The sequence below is a fragment of the Synchiropus splendidus genome, chromosome 15 (assembly GCF_027744825.2).
Source record: "Synchiropus splendidus isolate RoL2022-P1 chromosome 15, RoL_Sspl_1.0, whole genome shotgun sequence".
Classification (NCBI taxonomy): Eukaryota; Metazoa; Chordata; class Actinopteri; order Syngnathiformes; family Callionymidae; genus Synchiropus; species Synchiropus splendidus.
Window position 1 is genome coordinate 14,654,790 of NC_071348.1, and position 20,602 is coordinate 14,675,391.

Sequence of the window (20,602 nt, forward strand, 5' to 3'; positions counted from 1 at the left end):
GGGAAAATGTTAAGCACAGTCCATGTTGTGGGTCAAGGATTCCTATTCACATGCACTGCTTTTATTGGAAGTGAGAATCCGAATAGGTCCGTTCCAATTATTGAAGGCTAATTTTAACAAAATGTCATTGAGTCTTTCATAGGGCTGGTCACTTAATCCAGTTTTTTATCAGGATTACGATTATGTCTTCCCATGGTTATGAAAACGTGCACGCCTGTCTCCCCATCTTCTCTCATTGTGTCCCAATGCACCCAAACGCTGCACCACGCCACATGAAAACTGACCAGTGGGAAGCTACTCTGGAAGGCGGAGTGAGCCCCTCAGTGCGAAAGCTCGTGCCTCTATTTACACGGCGTGGGGGATGCTAATATTAGCCACTGTTAACTACCAGTCGTCTGTACAACGGCGTCAGAACCTTAGAGGAAAAGACTTGTTAGCTGCTTGTTGGAGATGTTTGCCTTTGCCTGATGTTAGGATGACATCACTGCAGTGAACTGCGTGATTTCCATCAGTCATAAAATGTTAGATCACCACCAGTTCACCATGAAACCAAAAAGTGATGGAAATGGAATTGGATGTGTTTTTCAAGGAGACAGAGACGCTCACTGCACAGATACTGAAACAATACTGGTATTTTTTATCTCTATAGTCAGTCATCATCACGCATTGAGATTTTTGACCTGATTCTTAAAGTCAGAGAGGGAGTGTAGTTTGTGAGTGAGTGTACCTCTGGAGACACAGAGGTCTTCTGGAGATGCTCAGTAATGACACCAACCTCCTCTTAAATCTAGCTTACGACGGCGAATCAGCCTCTGCCTCTGTCTAACATCTTTTGTCGCAACATCATCACCTTCACCATAATCTCCGCCCACACAGTACTGGCAGCATTTTGAATGTAGTGCACCAGTTGTGTGTTGGATAATCCCAGTTTACTTTACTTTAAGCTTCTGTCATTGTCTTGGACTCCTTTCCAACAATTAGAACAGTGAAAATGCTGAGATCTACAAAGCAAGCTGTTGTTGCGTGTCTGAAAACCACTCTTGCTTTTCTGGTTGTCCTTATTTCCTTGTCGTCTTTGCCCCATCCTTTTCTACCTTGAATGAATTTCTGTGTCTGTATTTAAACTTTATAATCCTCATCACTCTCTGGCACTATCCCATGTCTTTTTCCCCTCAAGTCTGTTAATCCCCCTCCCATCCAATGCTCCTCTCACATCACATATATCCCCATCCTTCTCCTTCACATGCCTCCTCCACCTCCCTTTCTGCTGCCTCTTACTTGCACATCCTTCTCTGATCTCTGCCTCTTTTCATTCTTTTTTTATTTTTCCATGTTATCCACCAAACCTGCTTTACTATTCTGTCCTGTCTTTCATAACTCAACAGTCTTATATTATTCCAGCTTTTGAGTCAGTCAAACATTTCTATACCACCCTGACATTCTCTTCACCCAATCATTATTCATCCCTTTCTCCTACACTTTATGATAAAATTTCCTTCCATGATCCTCTTACAGGAAGCTGGATGCTTTTATATATGATGCTGCAGTATTGAATTACATGGCCAGGAAGGACGAAGGTTGTAAGGTATAATAATTTCTTCATGCCGCTAATGGAAGTATTAAATGGTTTTCAATATTGTGCATAATGTCCTCCTTTCCAAGGTGATGACCATAGGCTCGGGGAAGGTTTTTGCCACCACAGGCTACGGTATCGCCCTGCACAAAAACTCACGTTGGAAACGTCCTCTTGACCTGGCGCTGCTGCAGCTGGTGGGAGATGGTAAGAACCGACAATAGAAGAGCGAGGAAATGAAAGGATAGAAAAAAACACTTAAGTACTTAACACACCATCTGCCACTATATATATATATATATATATATATATATATATATATATATATATATATATATATATATATATATATATATATATATATATATATGAGCTCCGCTATCATATACAGTTATTAAAAAAGTTACTTTTGCCAGTAAGTAGTTACTTTGAAAGTTACTTTGAAAGTAATGAAATAACAAAGTTACTCTTGAACGAGGTAACTAGTAACTGTAACTAAGTTACTGAAAGTAACTTGCCCAACACTGCTTATTACATACTTTGGAAAATCCTTTTATGAAGAAAAACAAGGAAAAATAAACAGAAACAAGAGGGGTTATATTTACTTTTTTATATTTATGGAATTTGTATTTCCACTTTGTGTAGTTCCCTTTTTACTCCTAGTATTCCATATTAATCTGTCCCATTTTGTTTCAATTTAGCATACGCTTGCATTGTTTTTAAACCATGTATGAATTTTTGCAGAATGGAAATGGCTTTTTTGAATGTGGTTGCATACTATGTCAATGCATGGTGCAGACTCATCTGCAGTGACAGTAGTCACAACGAAAGCCCAGAAGACATTTTTCATCCCTGTGTTTGGCATCAATGAGGAAATAGTAGTTAATAGATACCAGCTATCCTGTATGCCCTGTATTTTGGAACACATCCAGTGGGTCATTAGCCATGATGCCTTTTTGCTGCTTGTTCAGTATGTACTGCTTCAGTATGTACTCGGGTAGCTTGTGATGGTCATCTCCAGGAGCCCATTGTGGACTCAGGCCTTGAAGAGCCAGGGTCCACAGTCATTTCCACACTGTTGACCCTTTAGTTCTGACTGCTCCAGAACAGTAGTGGGTCCACTTGTTGTTGATTAGCAGTCTCATCACCATCCTGGATGAAGGTGTTATTGGCAAACTTTGGCAGCTTCACAGAGGGATCAGTAGAGGTGCAGTCATTGGTGTAGAGGGAAGTGGAGAAAGGACACATCCATGAGGGGCACCAGTGCTGGTGGCTTGTGTGCCCCAGTGAACTGTTCCACTGTGGCTTGCAGCCCTCTGCTGGCTCCACTTATATATAGTATATCCAGTGGCACAGTGAGCTAGGACAGTTTGGAGCAGAGGAAGTGGGAAATAACTGTTCAACACCGAGCTGAGAGTCACAAAAAGATCCACACTCAGGATGATCCAGGTGCAGGAGAATGGAGTGGAGACCTGCCTGCATCGTCCACTGACCTGCTTGCTCGATGGGCGAACTCTAAGGGTTAAAGCAGTTCACCAGTGATGGACTCCAGAGGTGTGATGTAGAACTGGGTGCAGATGAGGGCCATCTGAGTTTGCATAGGGATGCAGACAAGAGGGAGACATATGATCATGATCTGGAGTTTTCAGTCTCTGAAACAGCTGGCTCGCTTACCCTGTACTGATTTGGTGGCATGGTTAACCAGGGGTGTGTGTACATTAAGCATTATTTAAGGTTTCCCCGTAGGACTAACACTGACCAGAAACTTGCAAGTTAGTCTCAAAAACAGGTGAGATTATGATAAAATTGAAACAGTTATTTAAGATAAATAAATCATGATGTATTTTTGCTGTACTGGCCTACCCTTTCTGGAGACATTTTTCTTTCTGCATTTTGTCTCTGCAAGTGATGTGCCAAAATAGTCGAGTGTCAGTAGCATACAGGACAGAATACAAGACTTTTAACTGACTACAATGTCACTTTAGCCAAGGTTCCAATGATGCTGTGCCTTGGATTTTTTTAAATGAACTTAATGTGCCGCCACTGGTTGAAAAACACTGACTTAAGGTACAGAGTACCTCACTGAACACTTGATTTATAGCTAGTAAATCCTCAGTGTTTGGGCAGTGCAACTGCAGAGCAAGTGGGGATTCAAGCAGCTTGGCAGTAGGTTCACAGCTTCACAATGAGTTTTGTAGTTTAAACCTAGTATTGAGAATGCCAAATCATATCTGTGGTCGTCAAATTAAATTGGCAGTCCACATGAATAATGTGGAGAAATATTGCAACGTTAATGTGTATAAAAAGATATACAGTAATTGATGAAAGAATATGTATTTTTTGCATAAAGACCGAACCTTGGAAAATGCTTCACAAACATCACAGATGGTGGCTTGGCCTTCTTAATCAGAGTCAAGTCAAGTAAATAAAGAGGAGTAAGCTCAAGCAGTATTTGTTTGTCTCACAACAGTGGAGACAACTGAATCATTTTTCAGGACACACTTCACTTTTTCTTACCCCACTCCACTTTCCCACTTCTCTCTTGCAATCACATTTTCAGCTCAGGAGTGGAAAAGGGATTTATTTATGTGAGTCAGAATTGGAAAAAAAAAAAAAGGATCATCACATCTTGGGAGGTGACAGATTTATACTCATTACAGATTAGCCAAAAGCGACAGTGAGAAAGTGTGAAGAGAGAAGTAACCAAAGAGAAATACCTGAAAATACTCTGAACCCAAGATGTGATTCTTCAAATGCGGACTACTGACACAGATGAGGAGCTAAAGAGATAAAAGAATATATATGGGAGAATTATTTTTGCAAGCTACTTCTCAGTACTTCCATTAATATTGTCAACTGGGTATTTTATTGTAACTGTGAGCATTTTAAAATATTTCTATGATACCAGTCATATAGGATGTCTGAAGGTGACATGACCATGTTTTTAGAGTGGAAGCCAAGTCAGTACTGTTTTTCAAAATGACATACAGAGCTCTTTCACATTCAGACCAACCAGAAATGTTATGCTGATATCTTCTGTGCCATCGTGCTAATCTGAAGCCAGTGGTAAAAGGATTCGTGAGGAGTAGTGCATCACAGTATAAACTGTGATTTTAAATGAAAATATATATCGGCCTCCCGAGTGTGTACCTCAATGATACAGGGAGCTACAATGTTGAGAGCCTGGAACGTCACCTCAGTGTGAGGTAAGGAGCCTGCTTTAGTGCAGGAGGTGAAGCGTTACCAGTTGGATCTGGTGAGGCTCACTTCCATGCACAGCTTGGAAAGAACTTAGTAGTACTTAGACTTGCATGGCTTAGTCTTTGAGACAAGCATATGCTACTGGCAGGATCAACCAGGAAAGAAAAGCAGAACAGAAAGAAACAGGAAAGAATATGTCATGCTACATTGCAGTCAGCTGTGATGTAATGTCAAAGTTATCTCACACGCGTGCGCAAACCTGATGGGAAAGATGTGTCAACCTCAGATTAATAAGAAGCCCGACACACCAATCTGTGCACAGGGAAAAAGAGCATCTTACTTTGTGGCGATGGATGGAAGGATGAGTGGGAATGACGAGATGAAGCGATGATGGATGATATGCGTCAATGGAGTGGCTGGACTGGAGATGTGAAAGTGCAAGCGAAGTTGCAAGTATCTTGTAAAAATGGACAAAACGAAACAAGTTTCAAGGGAGCAAAAGTGCATCAGAGAGCTAAGAGAGAAAAAAATGGCAAGAAGAGTAAAAGTGGCAAGAGAGAGAGAAGACTTTTAACATGCCAGTAGGTCCGGGCGAACAGTTCCTTTGGTGAGGTCTTTTTTGGGGGTCCACCAGGTGATTCTGTTGTCCTCTTGGGAGTCTTCAATGCACATGTTGGCAATGACGGAGAATGTTGCAGAGGCGTGATTGGGAGGAACGGTGTGCCTGATCTGAACCTGAATGGCCGTTTGTTGTCCCTGTGCTAGTCATGGTCTGTCCATCACAAACACCATGTAAGAACATTGGGAAGCTCACAAGTGCTACAAGAGCTTCCTGTATTTGGCTGTGTGAAGGAGGGCACTTTAAAATTGCCCACAGATGTGCATGTGTGTGTGAATGGTGTGTGTGCCCTGCAACGACAGGCCACCTGTCCAGGGTGCATTCCTGACTCTTGCCCAGTGACCGCCGGGATAGACTCCAGCACTCCCTCCAACCGTGAATAGGATGAGGGGGGTTAACTGAACATAGATGGATAATTTACTTATATTAACAATTAAACACAGCCTTTGTTGATGTTGGAAATAAACACAAGTAATGCACTGAACAGGTTTCATTATGTTAAGTGTCATCATAAAACAGACTAATTCAATTATGATAACAGTTTGTCATATCTCTGTGCGTTGGTGCCTTTATCTAAAGTAAATCATAAATCATCATAATAGATTTTTTTTCTTTAAAAAATAGCCCAAATAACTGATTTTTGCAAACATATGCAAAGAACGTAACTATACCAAAAGATGAAAAAAACAACAACATTCTCTCAGCACAGCACTCTTGCAACACAAAAGAAAGCTTTTAATAGATGAAGAACTTAAAGTGGCCAAAACACTTCGTAGTTTGTTGGAAAGGGTCAAATGGAAATGCAAAGTTAAGTGACTGATGTTATCACTTCCAGTGGAACAATTTTGACCAAAAAGAGCTCAGTTAGCCATCTGTGAAAATATTTTTAGAAGTGCGTACCCAAGGTTTCAAGTGATGTCACATATTTTTATTTTATTTTATTTTATTTTTTTTGAGGTCGTGTCAAGATCTGTAAAAGAAGAGCTGCCAAAGAGCGTGTGTGCTAAGAATGGCAGCCCGGATAGATTTGACATGCCCCACCTGTGGTTTATGGTCATTGTTATGTTTGTTATGTTAGCATGTCCGGTGCTTGTGTCTGTTTACCAAATCCCTTAATACAGATGTGTATGCTGTGTAAATGCTGAGCGTTATCATCATGTGAAGGCATTGTTGCTGTGGATTACCAAACAAGAGGATTAGTTTGTTTGGATGAGGCAGCAGAGGGGACTGACACTCCAAAGGCTTGCCCTCGGGCTCAAGGTCTTTGCACCCTCACCCAAAGCAAATCGGTGTTACATCACTATTGTGTTGTTTAGAAACCATGTCCACGACTGAACTGTGCATGTCGAGGAGGGAAAAACATCTCAGTGGAAACACTGCTTGTTATTTCGTTGGGCTTTCCCATCACAGCAGATGCCCCTTGTGTTTATCCTTGAAGCAAAAACATCCATATTCACATTAAATGACTTGGCAGACAGAATATGGTCCCCAGACGCTCAGAAACCTCTCTGAACTTTACCACCTCACATTTGTGCTGTCAGCTCAGTTGCGTGTGCTGGTAAGTGCCCGCTGATTGTATTGTTTGTCTCTTGTTGCCTGTCCCTGGTTCACTCAGTATTAAGGAGATGCCTCATCACTACGGCTCATTTCTTAACACCAGCAGTACTGCTGAGTCAGCCCTGCTTCTAGCCAGCTTTTCTGGATACTTTTGCATAAAGGGTTGGTGTCTGAGAGTATATTGGAAGTGAGGAAATCTAAAAGCTGTTTGAGCAGCTACACCCCGGTTTGCAAGGTGAAAGGATTGTCATGTTGTGATGAAATAATAATCTTGTATGCGTCACAGTTTACTGCACAGCCGCTGATCGGACGATTGTTTCTGTCTAGCACCAGTCCACATATGGCATGTCACAAATATTTATATTTTTGCACGAGTGCACACATCCATGCCCTGGCCTTTATTTAATAATGTTGTCAGTGCATGCCAAGTCCAAGTTTGTCTTGAGCCAGGACCTGACCTGAACTGGCCCGACATAAGTAGAATGTGTTCGACACACCTGTCAGTTTTGGCAAGCCTGAGCTAGCTGCATTAGAGAGGCAGAGAAGCTTGCCATCACTAAAGTTAGAAACAGCAGTGATAAGCACATTCAGAGAAAATGAGGGCTACACACACCTCATATTCAAGCTTGTTAACATATTCCTTAAAAGCTCCTACATCAATGAATTAAATCTTTTTTTTGTATCATACAGAACTGCGCAGTTAGATAGTTAGGACTCCTGCGAGGGCTGGGTGTCGGTCTTGTGCCAGCTGCTCTCCATCCTTCACGGTAACTCCATTTTGTCGGAAGTCACCTGCAACAACGTCGAGCCATTGGGTGCATTAGGGCTTGCCTCATGGTCGTTTCCAGCCCATGGCCTTCGGGTCAAACAGGACGGCTCTTGTCGGGTGGTTGGGGAAAGGCGGACGACATGGCCAAACCAGCGTTGTGTGACTAGGCTGGATGCTCTGGGCTGGCAGGTGCGGGCTTGAAGCACACTTTGGAGGTCTGCCACCTGATGTTTTCATTGGTTCTGAGAGCCCTGCTATCAAAGCCATTTGTTCTGCCAGCCAGGGCCTTGTTTAAGGACCATGTTTCCAATCCATAAAGCAGGATGTACAGTCCATATTGTAATACAGGGGTTGGAGGAAAATTTTGTCCAACCCCTGCATGTTAGACAAACTCGAATGCCATTTGTCCTACTGTCGCCTTGGTTTTGTTCTTGGTGCGATTAGAAAAAGCAAACCAGCTGGGGAAGCGTGACTCCGTTGGAGTCTCAAGACCTGAAGTTGACTTTGAATTCAAAAATAGCAGCTTTACTAGTTTATTGTATGTTTGTTTGTTTTGTGTATTTTTTTCTTTTTCAAGATCATTGCAGTAACTTTCGCTAAGTTGGACAATGTATAATATTCTGTTAAGGTTCAAGACACGGGGTGGGACTCAAGTGCAGTGATGAATAACTTACAGGAGGCAAGGTGCAAAGCAAGGAACAATATTTAATAATTCTTAACAATAAAACCAGAACAGAAAACGTCACCGAACTGGGAGAAACAAAGCGTAGTCAGAACGTCCAAAATCAAAGAGTCACCAAACCGGCAGAAGTCCATAAAGAAGAATAAGAGTCCAACAGAAAGCGTCACCAAACCGGGAGAATCAAACAAACTTAAATCTGTAAACAGCGAGATAAAAACACAATGAACAGAGATAGTCAATCACAAAACAAATCAGGAAACACAGAAACAGAAGGGAGAACAAAACACTAACTCAGGCACCAGGGTTTCAGACAGAGTAATCAAAATAAGTAAACAAGCGCACAGAAAGCGAGAAGAAACAAGGAAGAAGAACAAGAGGAGTCGATCTGGCACACGTTGCTGGAGTTCAGGTGTTCTTATACACAGGTGATCAGAGGATGTTTGGCTCCAGCCGTGTGCCACAGGAACAGGAAGGAAAGAGGGAGAAACTAAACAGGAATCTAGGGACAAAATAAAAGTGGAACCATGACATATTCCTTGTACTGAAAAAACAAATGTCTCATTGCAAACACCAGTGATAGTACTAGGCGAGACATTAGACTGATTACACAGATCGCAGCAAATGCTCCACACAAACACAGCTGATCAGGACCAGAGCTAGAGTTTTTATGCTGCAATGAGGTTTGCTGACTATAATAAAGCGTCTTGGTCACTGCAGCGCCGGACGGCATCTCTTAATAGCGTCGGATCCTCAGTTTGATCATGGATCACACACTGCAGCTCTGCTGAACTGTGTCACACACTCAGTGGATTTGTGAGATCAGAGACCCTGAGCCAGGTACTGTGTCTGGTCTACAACAGGTTAACAGATCTGAAATCCACAAGAGCACACTTCGATAGAGATTCTGACAATCGCTCTTGCACAATTAAATGATTATGATCTTTTCAGGCCTCTGAATACGTACCTCCCTATCAGTTCTCTCCACTATTCTCCTCACATTTTTCCTTTTGTTCTTTCCTCTCATCCTTCCGCTGTTTGTCATTATGACACAATCTCACTCTCATGTCCTCTGTCATTACAAGAGCCTGTTTCCTCTCTAATTTGCCTTGGCATGTTCATGGAGAGAGAGTGGATTTGGTTTTATCTTTTTGACCTTATATTTTTTTCCATGTTTGGTGTGACTCTCTAAGCGTCATTCTGCTCGCTTTCTACTTGTTTCATTTACTCTTGCTTACAATGCTGAGATTAGGTTGTCCATGCCATTTAACTTCTCTCTATTTCTTCATTATTTTGGACTCCAACTGTCCCAGAGTCCTTGCTCTTTGTTACCTATGGCATTCGGTTTTTCTATTAAAGACCTGTGACCTCAACAAGTCACCTTTGATTGTAGACTAACTATCTCTAGAACATGTGTTTTGTGTCTGTATTTGGATTTTGAGCGGTGCAAAAACACCTGCTGAGGTTTTTCAGTGAGTTAAAAGTCGCTCTTAAGCAATGTCACATGCCTGCTTCACTCTTGCTGTCGCTTTTTTGTGTTTTGATTTGTTTTTGCATCTTCTAATAATTTCTCTTTTCCACCCAATTCCCAACCCCCTTTCCCAATTTCCAGATGAGATCGAGATGCTGGAGCGACTTTGGCTGTCTGGTATCTGCCACAATGACAAAATCGAGGTGATGAGCAGCAAGTTGGATATAGACAATATGGCCGGGGTCTTCTACATGTTGCTAGTGGCCATGGGCCTCAGTCTGCTGGTATTTGCCTGGGAACATCTGGTCTACTGGAAGTTACGCCACTGCATGGCCACAAGTTCTGGCAAACTGGACTTTCTTCTCGCAATCAGCAGGGTAAATGTTTGGCATGTATATATTTGTATTCAACATCTAGGTTTTGCAATGATCAGCTACTTCTGAGAGTATGGATATATGCAGAATATTTTTTTCCATTACTCAATGAGGTTTTTATATTTTGTCTCATGCCTTCCATTGTTCTATCTTTCTAGGGCATGTATAGCTGCTGCAGCTTCGAAGATGAAACAGCACCAGGTGGCCCTAAATCTTTGTCTTCTCATCACCACACGGCAATGGTTGCAGTCTCTTCCCAGCCACACGTTGTTGCAACCTCTATGACAAATCCAGCCATCGCCTTGGTGCAGCAGCAACCACCATCACAGCAACAGGCTCAGTCTGTCTACAAAACACCTCTACCTGGTTCTCCTCCCACTATGGTGCATACTGGGACAGCACTTGGTCCCTCCAGCACCCCTATTTCGGGGGCACCCCTTCCTTGTTCCACATTTTTGCCAAGGCCAGATCGCAGACTGGCTGTTGTGGATCGATGGAGACTGCCCAAGTCTGGCACAGCCACCAATCCAATGGCTGTCAGGGGGACCATCACTGACATGGGACCGTTTACTCAGAAAGTCCCACAAAACTGGGCTCCAGCTGGTGGCGGGGGTGGGGGACTTGATGGCTATAAGAGGTATTATGGTCCCATTGACCCTGAGGGACTGGGACCCTGCATGGAGCAGCAAGCAGGGTCCCAGACCCCCAAGACTTTGCCCCGGGGCCACCCTCAGCCTCCTCCCACCACTGTGGCCTTCTATTCAGAAAAGGGCATGGACCATGGGGTGGGGAAGAGGGCAGGGGGAGTTGGCAGTGGAGGTCAGGGGAAAGGGCCTGTTAAATCTCTGGGAACTCCCAGGCTGCCACCGAAGAGTCAGGCCCCTCTACCCCCTACACCTCCATTGCCACATCCCTCTCCCCCTCCTCCTTCATCCTTCTGGAGAAAACGCAGGCCAAAAAAGACCAAAGAGCCTGGAGGACCCCTGTATGAAAATATTTTGCCACTGGGGCGGAGGGGAGAGGCCCGTGATGGAGTGAAGGAAGGAGGCGGTAGGAGGGCACGCCCTCTATCGCCTCCCATTTCACTTCCCGTGCCCGTACCCCTTAGCCCCTCATATACTCCTCCTTCTCCCTCGGCATCCTTGCACTATACCTCCTCAACCTCTTCGTCGACCACCTCTTCTACATCTACGTCATCAACTGCTTCATCTTCACGCTCCACTTCACCAAGCTACTCCTATAGCTCTTCAAGGAGTACACGAGACAGGACGGGCGGAATTGATGGAGAGGATGATGATGACGATGAGGAACTGACAGAAGAATCAAGCCTCCTGCTTGGGAGAGGAAGGGAAAGGGAGCGCTCAACCATCCGTCCTCGGTCATTCAGCCACGGTCGCTTGCCACCACCCATACCTCCCAGGAAACCACGCACATCCTGGGGAGACAGAGACAGAGGACGCGAGAGAAGGGGGAGCCAACTGTCTCAACTTCAAGAATGGTGGGCAAGCTGGAATGAACGAGAGCGTGGTGGAGTTGGTGGTGATTCTGAGAGACAGAAGCGGGAAAAGAAGAGAAGGAAAGAGAAGGAGAAAGAGAAAAAGAAGAAGAAAAAGAATAAGAAACGGAAAAAGAGGGAAGAAAGGGAAAGAGAACGAGAGAGAGAAAGGAAGAGACGAAAGGTAAAGAAGAAGAAGAAAAAAGCCTTGAAGACCAAAAAGAGAAAGAAATCAATTGGGGGTAAACATTCAGAGCCAGAGGAGGGTGATGCGGAGCCTGAAAGGGAAGGAGATGCAGATGGAGACAGGGACGGATTGCAAGAGTATACCTCCTTTTCTGCACAGTACAGGAGCACATTTGGAGAAAAGGGGCGGGACTCATGGGATGGAGACAGGGATAAGGAAGGAAATGACAGGGATGAGGATGACAGTGGTAGAAGCAGAGAAAGACGGTCCAAGTCCTCTCACTCTCGACATCGTCCACCAAGTAAACGGTACCCTAACCTGAACAAACTCCCTGCATCAGTCAAATTCTGGGTGAATGGCAGAGGAGATAATTCAAATACTCCAGTATCATCTTTACACCCACTGTTGCCATCGTATAAGAGGCGTAAAAGTACAGGGATGGATAAAGAGGTTGGAGGAAGAGGTGGGGAGCGAAGACCCTTGCTAATGCATTATGAAAAAGAGAAAGCGCAGACAAGGGAGGGATTGTCTTTCCACGAATGGGACAGTGATGATGACGAAGATGACGAAGACGATGCTGATGATGATGATGAGGAAGACGAAATTAGGAATAGAGGCAGGGAACAGTCAGGTGAGAGAGGCAGGAGGACAGGAAGGGGTGCAGTCTCTGAGTCAGAGAGAGACAGGACAAGGCCAGAAGATAGTTACTCAGATGATGGCTCGTCTGGAGAGTTTGGGCGTTTTGAGAGGTACTGGGAGGGAGGGGCAGGAGGCAGTAGCACTCATATAGGGGGCATAGGTGGTGGTGGATGGTTTTTTGGCACATACCCATCCAGGGAAAGAGGAGGAAGTATAAACAGCCGTGATGATTCTCTACTAGGAACAAGGGCAGAGGGCTGGATCGGAACAGATTTCTGGGGTTCAGGGCCAGGTGGGGGTTGGGGATCTGAAGGAGGGAGTGGGGGACTAGGTTCACAGTGGCCACCAACACCTACGTCTTTCCCACCACCAAGAAGATACTGGTCTATGGACAAGATCCCTGTGAAGGGAGAAAGAAAATGGAAGAGTGGAGGTGGAAAAAGCAAAAGCCGCAGCAGGGACAGAGATGCTGGACGGGTCACAATGTGCTCCTGTAGCCTATACCCACATCCCCACCCATACCCACATCCTGACAGGCGGTCACCAACCACCCACCCAAAGAGAGGGGCAACCACACTTTCACATAGCCAGGAAGAGCTATTGCCCCATTGTCACAGCTTCAGTGGAGGATCCCGCCCAAAGCCCCTCCCCGGTAAATCAGATCCAATTCAAGCCAAATCAGGCAGCCAATCTAACCTCAGCCTTGGCGCGCAGCCTGCGGACCATCCACCCCAGACATCACCGTCCCCACCTCAACAGCCATCTATGTCCCCAACATCTCTCCCGATGCCCATTCCTCCTCCTCCCTCTTCATCCTCTGTGTCTCCACCAGCAGGAGTAGGCAGGGCTGGCAAGGGTCATGCTCAGACTGCTGCCAGTGCCAAGCTCCAATACCAGAGACTTCGCTCTGTGCCTCAACCCAGGAGGTTCTACTCCCCCCATCTGCCACTTAAAGCCAAGAGTCTGTGCTCACGCCGAGGTTCCGCCCACTTCTCCAGCCTGGAGAGTGAAGTATGACAGGGGGAGAGGAGAGAGGGAGACGTAGAAGCAAGCACCAATACTATTGAGAACTGTGGTGCCATGGCAGCAGAAACCAGGGATGAGTGCAGAGAGCTTGCTGCCTTGGTGAACATCAGTAATCAGTTAGCGGCCATCACTGCAGGAATAAACGTGGACAGTAGCCCTACTGCTAACACTGCTATGTGTTTGAGCAACCCTACTGCCACTTGCTCCTTTGTACGCGTCCTTGTGAGGGCAACGGTGCAGCGCAACACCAGGGTGAGCTTTCTCACCTTGGATAGTTCTAATGACGAAAGTGACGCAGAGGCCACATCACTGGGCTCAGCTGCACCTGAACTTCTCCTTCGCTCTGAATTGAGCTTTGTGATGTCATCTTCTGTACTCCTACCCTCCCAGAGTAACAACTATGGATAAGTGTAGTCTCCAACCAGTGAGTAATGATGTCATATATATTTGTACACTCACACAAACAAATATGCACTCACATGCAAAACACACACATAACACATGCAGACACAGGCTCAAAACGTCTCCCTCCCTCTGGCATGAGAACACTTTGGTGTGATAAAGTCGGAGACAATGACTCCCAAATGATGCCACTGGCGTGTCAACAAACACTGTTATCAATGGCTCATAGCTTTTAAACAAGCTTGCTGGACTGCTTCTTGGAGTCAAAGAGACTTTTTGTAAATCAGAAATGAGAAGCAATTCAGTCACTTCTCATGCACTATGTCAGATTCTGTTTTCACGGGGCAGCAAGGACAGAGTTGTTCATGTACCCTTTGACCATGTCACCATGTGACCCACCTAGCTCTACCCCAGGACTGTCTATGTGATGTCTCATTTTACTATAAACCCTTTTAATCCAACTGACTGAGCAGGAATCACGCTTCTTTTTAATGGAGTGTGACATGTCACCTCTGATTCTGAATGGAAATGGAACACTCAATAACGGTATTTGAACACAAAGGATCTTATATTTAAAAAGAAATAATAAGAACAAAAAAATACGTGTAGCATCCTCTTATGTCTGTCTTTTATTTCCTTATTAAAATTGCTCTCCCACCATCATTTCTACCCGATCAATATATTTGTCGGTTGAATAAGGAAGGCTGAATGTGGCTTGTGTTGGCAGTGGGAACAGTTGATGATGTTTTTACACTGCGAAAGGGAAGTGGTCTCCAGGTTTCCCTCGAACGCTTGCTACACTTCATTTCACAGCCCGTAGCTGGATCAAATGGATGATTGGTGCAATATCAGTAATTGGCACTAGATGGCTGTATAATATTCAAATTATCTTCAAACATCGAAGCCTGTGGGTGATATAATTATTTCAGCTAGGGGAACTAATTGGTGCACAAATAGATTTTTGTTGTGTTTGAAATTGGGTTGTTGTTTTTTTTAATTCAACACACACTTCTTGTAAAAATCATGGACGAGTTTTGAAACACATTGAAGCACAATGAACCTCCAATACTCTCTGGTTACATAGCATTAAAATTCCCACACACCTGATAAGGAAGCTATATACTGTGAATATTTAAAGTGCTAATTTAAGAGCTATATAAATGAATCCTTCTTTGATTATTAGAAGACTGTTTGGTTTCGAGATGTATTTCAAGCAGATGTGTTTGCATCTGACATGTTATAGTAATAGAACATTGTTCATGCCACAATCGGATGTGCTTTTATTTTTATTCAATTTAAAGAGCTACTATGGCATGAGCTGATGAGACGTGACTCCGGTGGATGGTGGATGTATGTAAAGAGGACTGTAAACTTGTGCTGCGTTTTAGCGTCATTCTCTCTGCTAGGTGAGGCAAAAGCCATTTACTGAGTAAACTGTGCCAATTTAGCAATGGGAACACTGCGTTTCATAAGATAACAGGCTCATCTCACATACTAAGACCAGCCACAGCCCAGCTCTTCTACTGTAGTTGAATGTAGCTTTGACATGATGTAGCAAAATAACATTTACTTTTCAACTTTGTAGCTTTTGGATGCTGTTGATATTGGCTTGAAGGTGAGGGGGGTGTGTTGCTATGTGAGGGGCTGTGTGTTGTGTTTGTGCATGTCGTCACAGATCGAAGGGTTAGTTGACCTTCTCAAGTCCCCTTTCTAGCACAGTCCTTTCATCTGCACACAGATTGCTTTGTCCGAGGACTGTTTGGGTTTTTCATTCCGAATTTTCCAGAAATTATTTTTGGCATACCCCTGATGTTTTAAAATCTGAATCACTGCATGTCGAATTGAATGAAAGCTCAATGAGCAATTGTGATTAAGTTGTAATTTTGGACCAACTGCAGCCATTCTTTGGAGTCAGTCGCTGAAAGTAACAGTTGTAGGACACCCGTATGTGATCAGTCAACAGGGCTCAAACCTGGTGTGTCATTGTTCATTTCTACTGAGGCGCTAATACTTAAGTCTGTGACTGCATGAACAGAAGTGAATCTTATCAATCTTTTGCCTACTTTTGTTTTATTTAAAAAAAAATTAAAATATGCTGTTTTTGAGAATGTACCATGTTATACTGTGATTTAACTGAAATATTTTATTGTATTTTCGATTTGATCATTTAAAAAGAATTCTATATGTACAAATAAATATATACATATATACATGCAGGTATATATATATTAGTTTGATATATTTGGAGGAAGTGGTAGATGAAATAGTTTTAAATGTTCAGCTTTGTAGCAATTCTAGAAATCATTTTTTCGAACTTTGATTCCTCCTATATGACTGTGAAAACATTAGTGCCTGTGACAAAAGAAGACAAGTAAAAGTCTAAAAATCGATTCATTTGTCATCTACTAAACTATCAGTCTGTCACTCCTCTCGAACTACCTAACACTATTGTTTGATGCTTTCGACTTTACTTTTCTTTATCTCGTCTTGCTCGGTTGTTTCATTTCAGATCTTTGATCTGTTATTTCAGCATCTCAGTCTGCAGGCCACCTTGAATTATTTCCACCATTGGCTTTTATTTCCTGGTCATACTAAAAGCAGCTCACTTAGCAAAAAAAAAAAACAACAAAAAAAACAAAACAAAACAGAGACCAGTAGATACTGTGTTCTTGCTCCTTTTGATTGATTGTTGTTGATGATGCCGATGATCACCTAATCGATGAAACAATTGATGTTATGTGACTGAAGTGTGTATCTAAAGACCATGCCACTGTAGCAAGTCTGGGCTGAACCACCTACCAGCGGGCAAATGAGGCCACAGTTGCCATGGTGTTGCCATGGCATTTACATGGCGTTGCCATGGTGTCCTCTGCACCGCCACCTCCTGGTGCCTGCTGGGTAATATAGCATAATGTCCTTCACCTCTCTCAGAGAGCACTGGTCAAAGATCTGCTCTGTTCTCCTCTGCTCTGTTACTGAATCAATGGGGCCATTCAAACAGCCTCAGTGAGGAAGTGCTGAGCGGCAGAATGATGGTGATGTGCCTGATACTGATCTAGACTGGACTGGTTCTGTGTCTTGGATAACACCATGCTAGTTTTTTTTTTTTTGTTTTTAATCATAACTTTACTCTGCATGGCATGATGTCCCAAATGCTTGGTTCTGATCAGGACTGTCTCCATGTGTATCCAAGACAGAATGTATTTGCAATAAGCAGGCCCACCTCAGTGAACCCACTTTGGCATGATCCTGTTACTCACCTTTGTTTTGTTGCAGCCCAATTTCCCAACGACACACATTCAGCCAATCACAAAAGCTCAATTTCATTTGAAGAATGACAATAAACCATCAACACGGTCTCATGGGTGTCTTCTATGTAAAGTCTGGATGGCTGAGGAAGATAGTTTCATCTGTATGTACTGTTGGCTGTTCTCTGTCGCTCCATTTGTAGTCAGTTGGTTTCCGTGTCGAACGTTATGTACGTGCTCATCTTTTGTTTCTGTGTGACGTCTCGATGTGCTTTGATTTCCGCTGACAGTATGCAGTCCAGTCCAGCCAAGTGCAGTGAAGTTGGCGCACTGAAGTCCTGGTGCAGCCTGCAACCACACCTTCTCTCTTATGGCCTGTGACCTGGGGGGAGAACAAGTGGTGTTCCAGATATTAAACAGGGTCTTCATTGGCTAAACATGCCGTGATTTATATCAAGGAAACACCTGACCAGGTCCAAGGTTTTGTACGTTGCACTAAGAAGTCTGCCTCAGTGACCGGACACATTGACCCACAGGAGACCTCAGTGTGTGTTTTTGAGCAGTGTTCAAGGCCTTGGAACCTCTCTAATACAACAGAACTTTTTAGGGTTACAAGGCATACAGAGTGATACCGTGACTCTAAGCCCAGACAGGCCTGGTCTATTCCTCAACTCAAATGTGATAGTTGACTGGACATTGTCTGTCGGGGGTGGGGCTGGACAGTCAGTGCTGCACTTAACTTTCTTGAGAATTGCTTCATAAAATATGATTCTCTTTAATTGATGCCGGGTGTGATGTGTTTCCTTCCATCTTCTCTTCCATGATAACATCATTCAAGGTGCTGGCGGCGAGTGATTTTCCATACAAGCTATTAGCTCCTTCACCGCTAATTTATGAAGAGCTCAAATAGCACTTTTCTGGCATTTTGACAGGCGAGTCTCTGCCAAAGTGTGTGTCTGCACACTTTTCTCAGTGGGCTCTTGTTCCTTGTCAAACTTGAGCTTTGATCTGGCCGGCGCTGACCGGTTATAATCCACTTCCCTCACTGTCAAAGAAAGTAACACACCTCACACTCAGCCTGAGAGGTGGGAACAGTGTCGTATCTGAAGAGACTTTCACAACATACCTTGAAGTTATCAAGGTTCGGTTCGTTGAGACGTTTAACTCTTTCATTAGAAATAGATTTCACATAGTAAATCAACCTTGATAAAGGTATCGGATGCAAAGTTATCGCATGATCTTAGTAAGTGTGAGGAGTGTCGAAAATGAAAATTTGGCTCATCAGTCACAGACTTCTCTCTAGCCCATGGGTGGGCAACAAAATGTCATCTGCCACAGAGTGTGGTGTTGTAAATGAAAGGACGGAAAAAACAGCAGGAGTATGAAATAGAAAATGTTACAAGTAAGCATATTAACAAATGGAATTTTGCCATGCAATCAAGGTCACATCAAATTTCATTCCATATATACTTTATTTACAAATAAGTCAAGTGACAAAACATGTACATAAGATATAAGGGCATAATATATTTTTTACATTTATTTTGAACAAGAAAACCCCCCAAAACATAATTGAAAAGAATAGAACAGTCATGAATAGAAAAAAAAGGGGGGAAATAGGCATGATTAGTTTTATGTAAATATATTTCGATTTCAAACAAAATGTTTGACAGTTGAGATCAAATGAAGCGTCATAGAGTTCAGGCAAATAAATCCCTTGGGTTTGTATCGATGCAAAGAAGTAGCTCACAGTCTTGCTACCTTGCTACGCCTGGCACCTCCAGACAATGACGGCTCAAGGGTTTGACATTTCTTTATTGAACAGTAGTTGGTTCTGCATATTGATGGAGAAAAATTATTGACATTGTCGTGCAATAGTACTGTATTTCTATCCAGTTTCTCCTTTCTATTTATTTTAAGATTGTAATTCCATCTTGAATATATGAAATTTAAGTATATAATATTTTTCTTTCATGACGTTTTTCTTTGTTTCCTTAAAGTGTGCTCTCAAAATGCTATATATATATATATATATATATATATATATATATATATATATATATATATATATATATATATATATATATATACATTTTTTTCATTGAATCAAACTTCAATTTTTCGTATACTTTCATTTTCCTTCATGTAATTTTTGCTCACCTTCGGTCATAGTGTTTTCATGGTATCAGATATTTCAATTTTAACTGTTTGGTAAAGCAGTGCCCTGAAATGGTCATGGGAAAATGCCACTTGTTTTGAGGGAAGTCATCACCACATTTGTTTTTTGTAGCGTTTGGGGGGCGACATCATTTTCCCGTCCATTCATATTTTTGATAAATAAAAATAATGGTTTCACTTAAAAATGTGTCTCAGCGTCCTTCATATGCTCACATCTGTACAGCATTGTATTGTGAGGATGAAAGTAGTTTTTGCCTGTTGAACAAAATGGCTTATTCTTGTATAGAGCTTTTTTTTTTCAAGCTATAAACCAGAGCCATTATGCTGCAGATACTGCTGCTCCTGAACAAAACCATTAAAAACGTTTTACTGCTTCTCCAAGATGTGGTTGGCTAAGCACAAAAACATCAGGCAAAACCTGACATTCCATTGTCTGAAAGTGTTGTTTGTGATATTTAATCTGTCCTGCTGCCTCTGCTCAGGCTATCTCCTAATTAGTCATTGATCGTCAGTGTGATGGGTTACCAGCTAATTGCATTGTGGGACGCGGCGTGCACATGCAGTAATGACTTAACGCTCTAATAAGATTGGCTTACACGCAGTAAAATATTTCCATCCCCAAACACTGACTGCAGTTGTGTTTTTCCAACCCTCAACTGGTCCGTACCATCCGCATAAATATGAATGAGACTATAGCATCACCACAGAACTTTTGCCTTGTTGCAACTGATTTTATTTTGAAACAAATGGACTTTGAAAAGCAGTTCTTTGTGCATTATTGAAGCAGAAAAACACAAATATAATCCTGCAGCCCCCAATGCATTATTTGTCTCAAAGGTGAGACTTTTTACCAAGAAGTAAGAGGCAGACTGCACAACAAATACATTTCCTGAGAGGACTCAAACCTGACAGCTATCACCATATTCCGGAATGGAATATTATCCATCCACTAAATTTAACAAGAAAAACAGATCTTGTTCATATATAAGCTGCAGTGTGGTGCTGTCTGCGCTGTAGAAAGGTCAGCGGTGCACCTAGCTTAAAATGCATGAGGATCACTTTTAAACTATTTTGAAAACGGGGTCCAGCATCGAGGCTGACTCATGAAACAAACTTGGCAATGTTCTGAACTTCGACCATGAAGTCCTCTAGTCTTTTACTTACATCAAAGCGTTCAAAATGCG

General features: G+C 42.9%; 1 protein-coding gene across 2 annotated transcripts in view; it reads left to right on the forward strand.

The window, feature by feature from the left end:
* LOC128771905 (glutamate receptor ionotropic, NMDA 2D) overlaps window positions 1-19,238 on the forward strand; it is a 72,237-nt gene extending 52,999 nt beyond the window's left edge. For both annotated transcript variants that reach the window (XM_053887763.1, XM_053887764.1), the window contains exons 13-16: window positions 1,516-1,585; window positions 1,663-1,780; window positions 10,011-10,246; window positions 10,402-19,238. In XM_053887763.1, the coding sequence (XP_053743738.1) occupies window positions 1,516-1,585; window positions 1,663-1,780; window positions 10,011-10,246; window positions 10,402-13,581 (3,604 nt within the window). In that variant the 3' untranslated portion in view covers window positions 13,582-19,238. The remainder of the gene's footprint in view (window positions 1-1,515; window positions 1,586-1,662; window positions 1,781-10,010; window positions 10,247-10,401) is intronic.
* The last annotated feature ends 1,364 nt before the right edge of the window (window positions 19,239-20,602 follow it).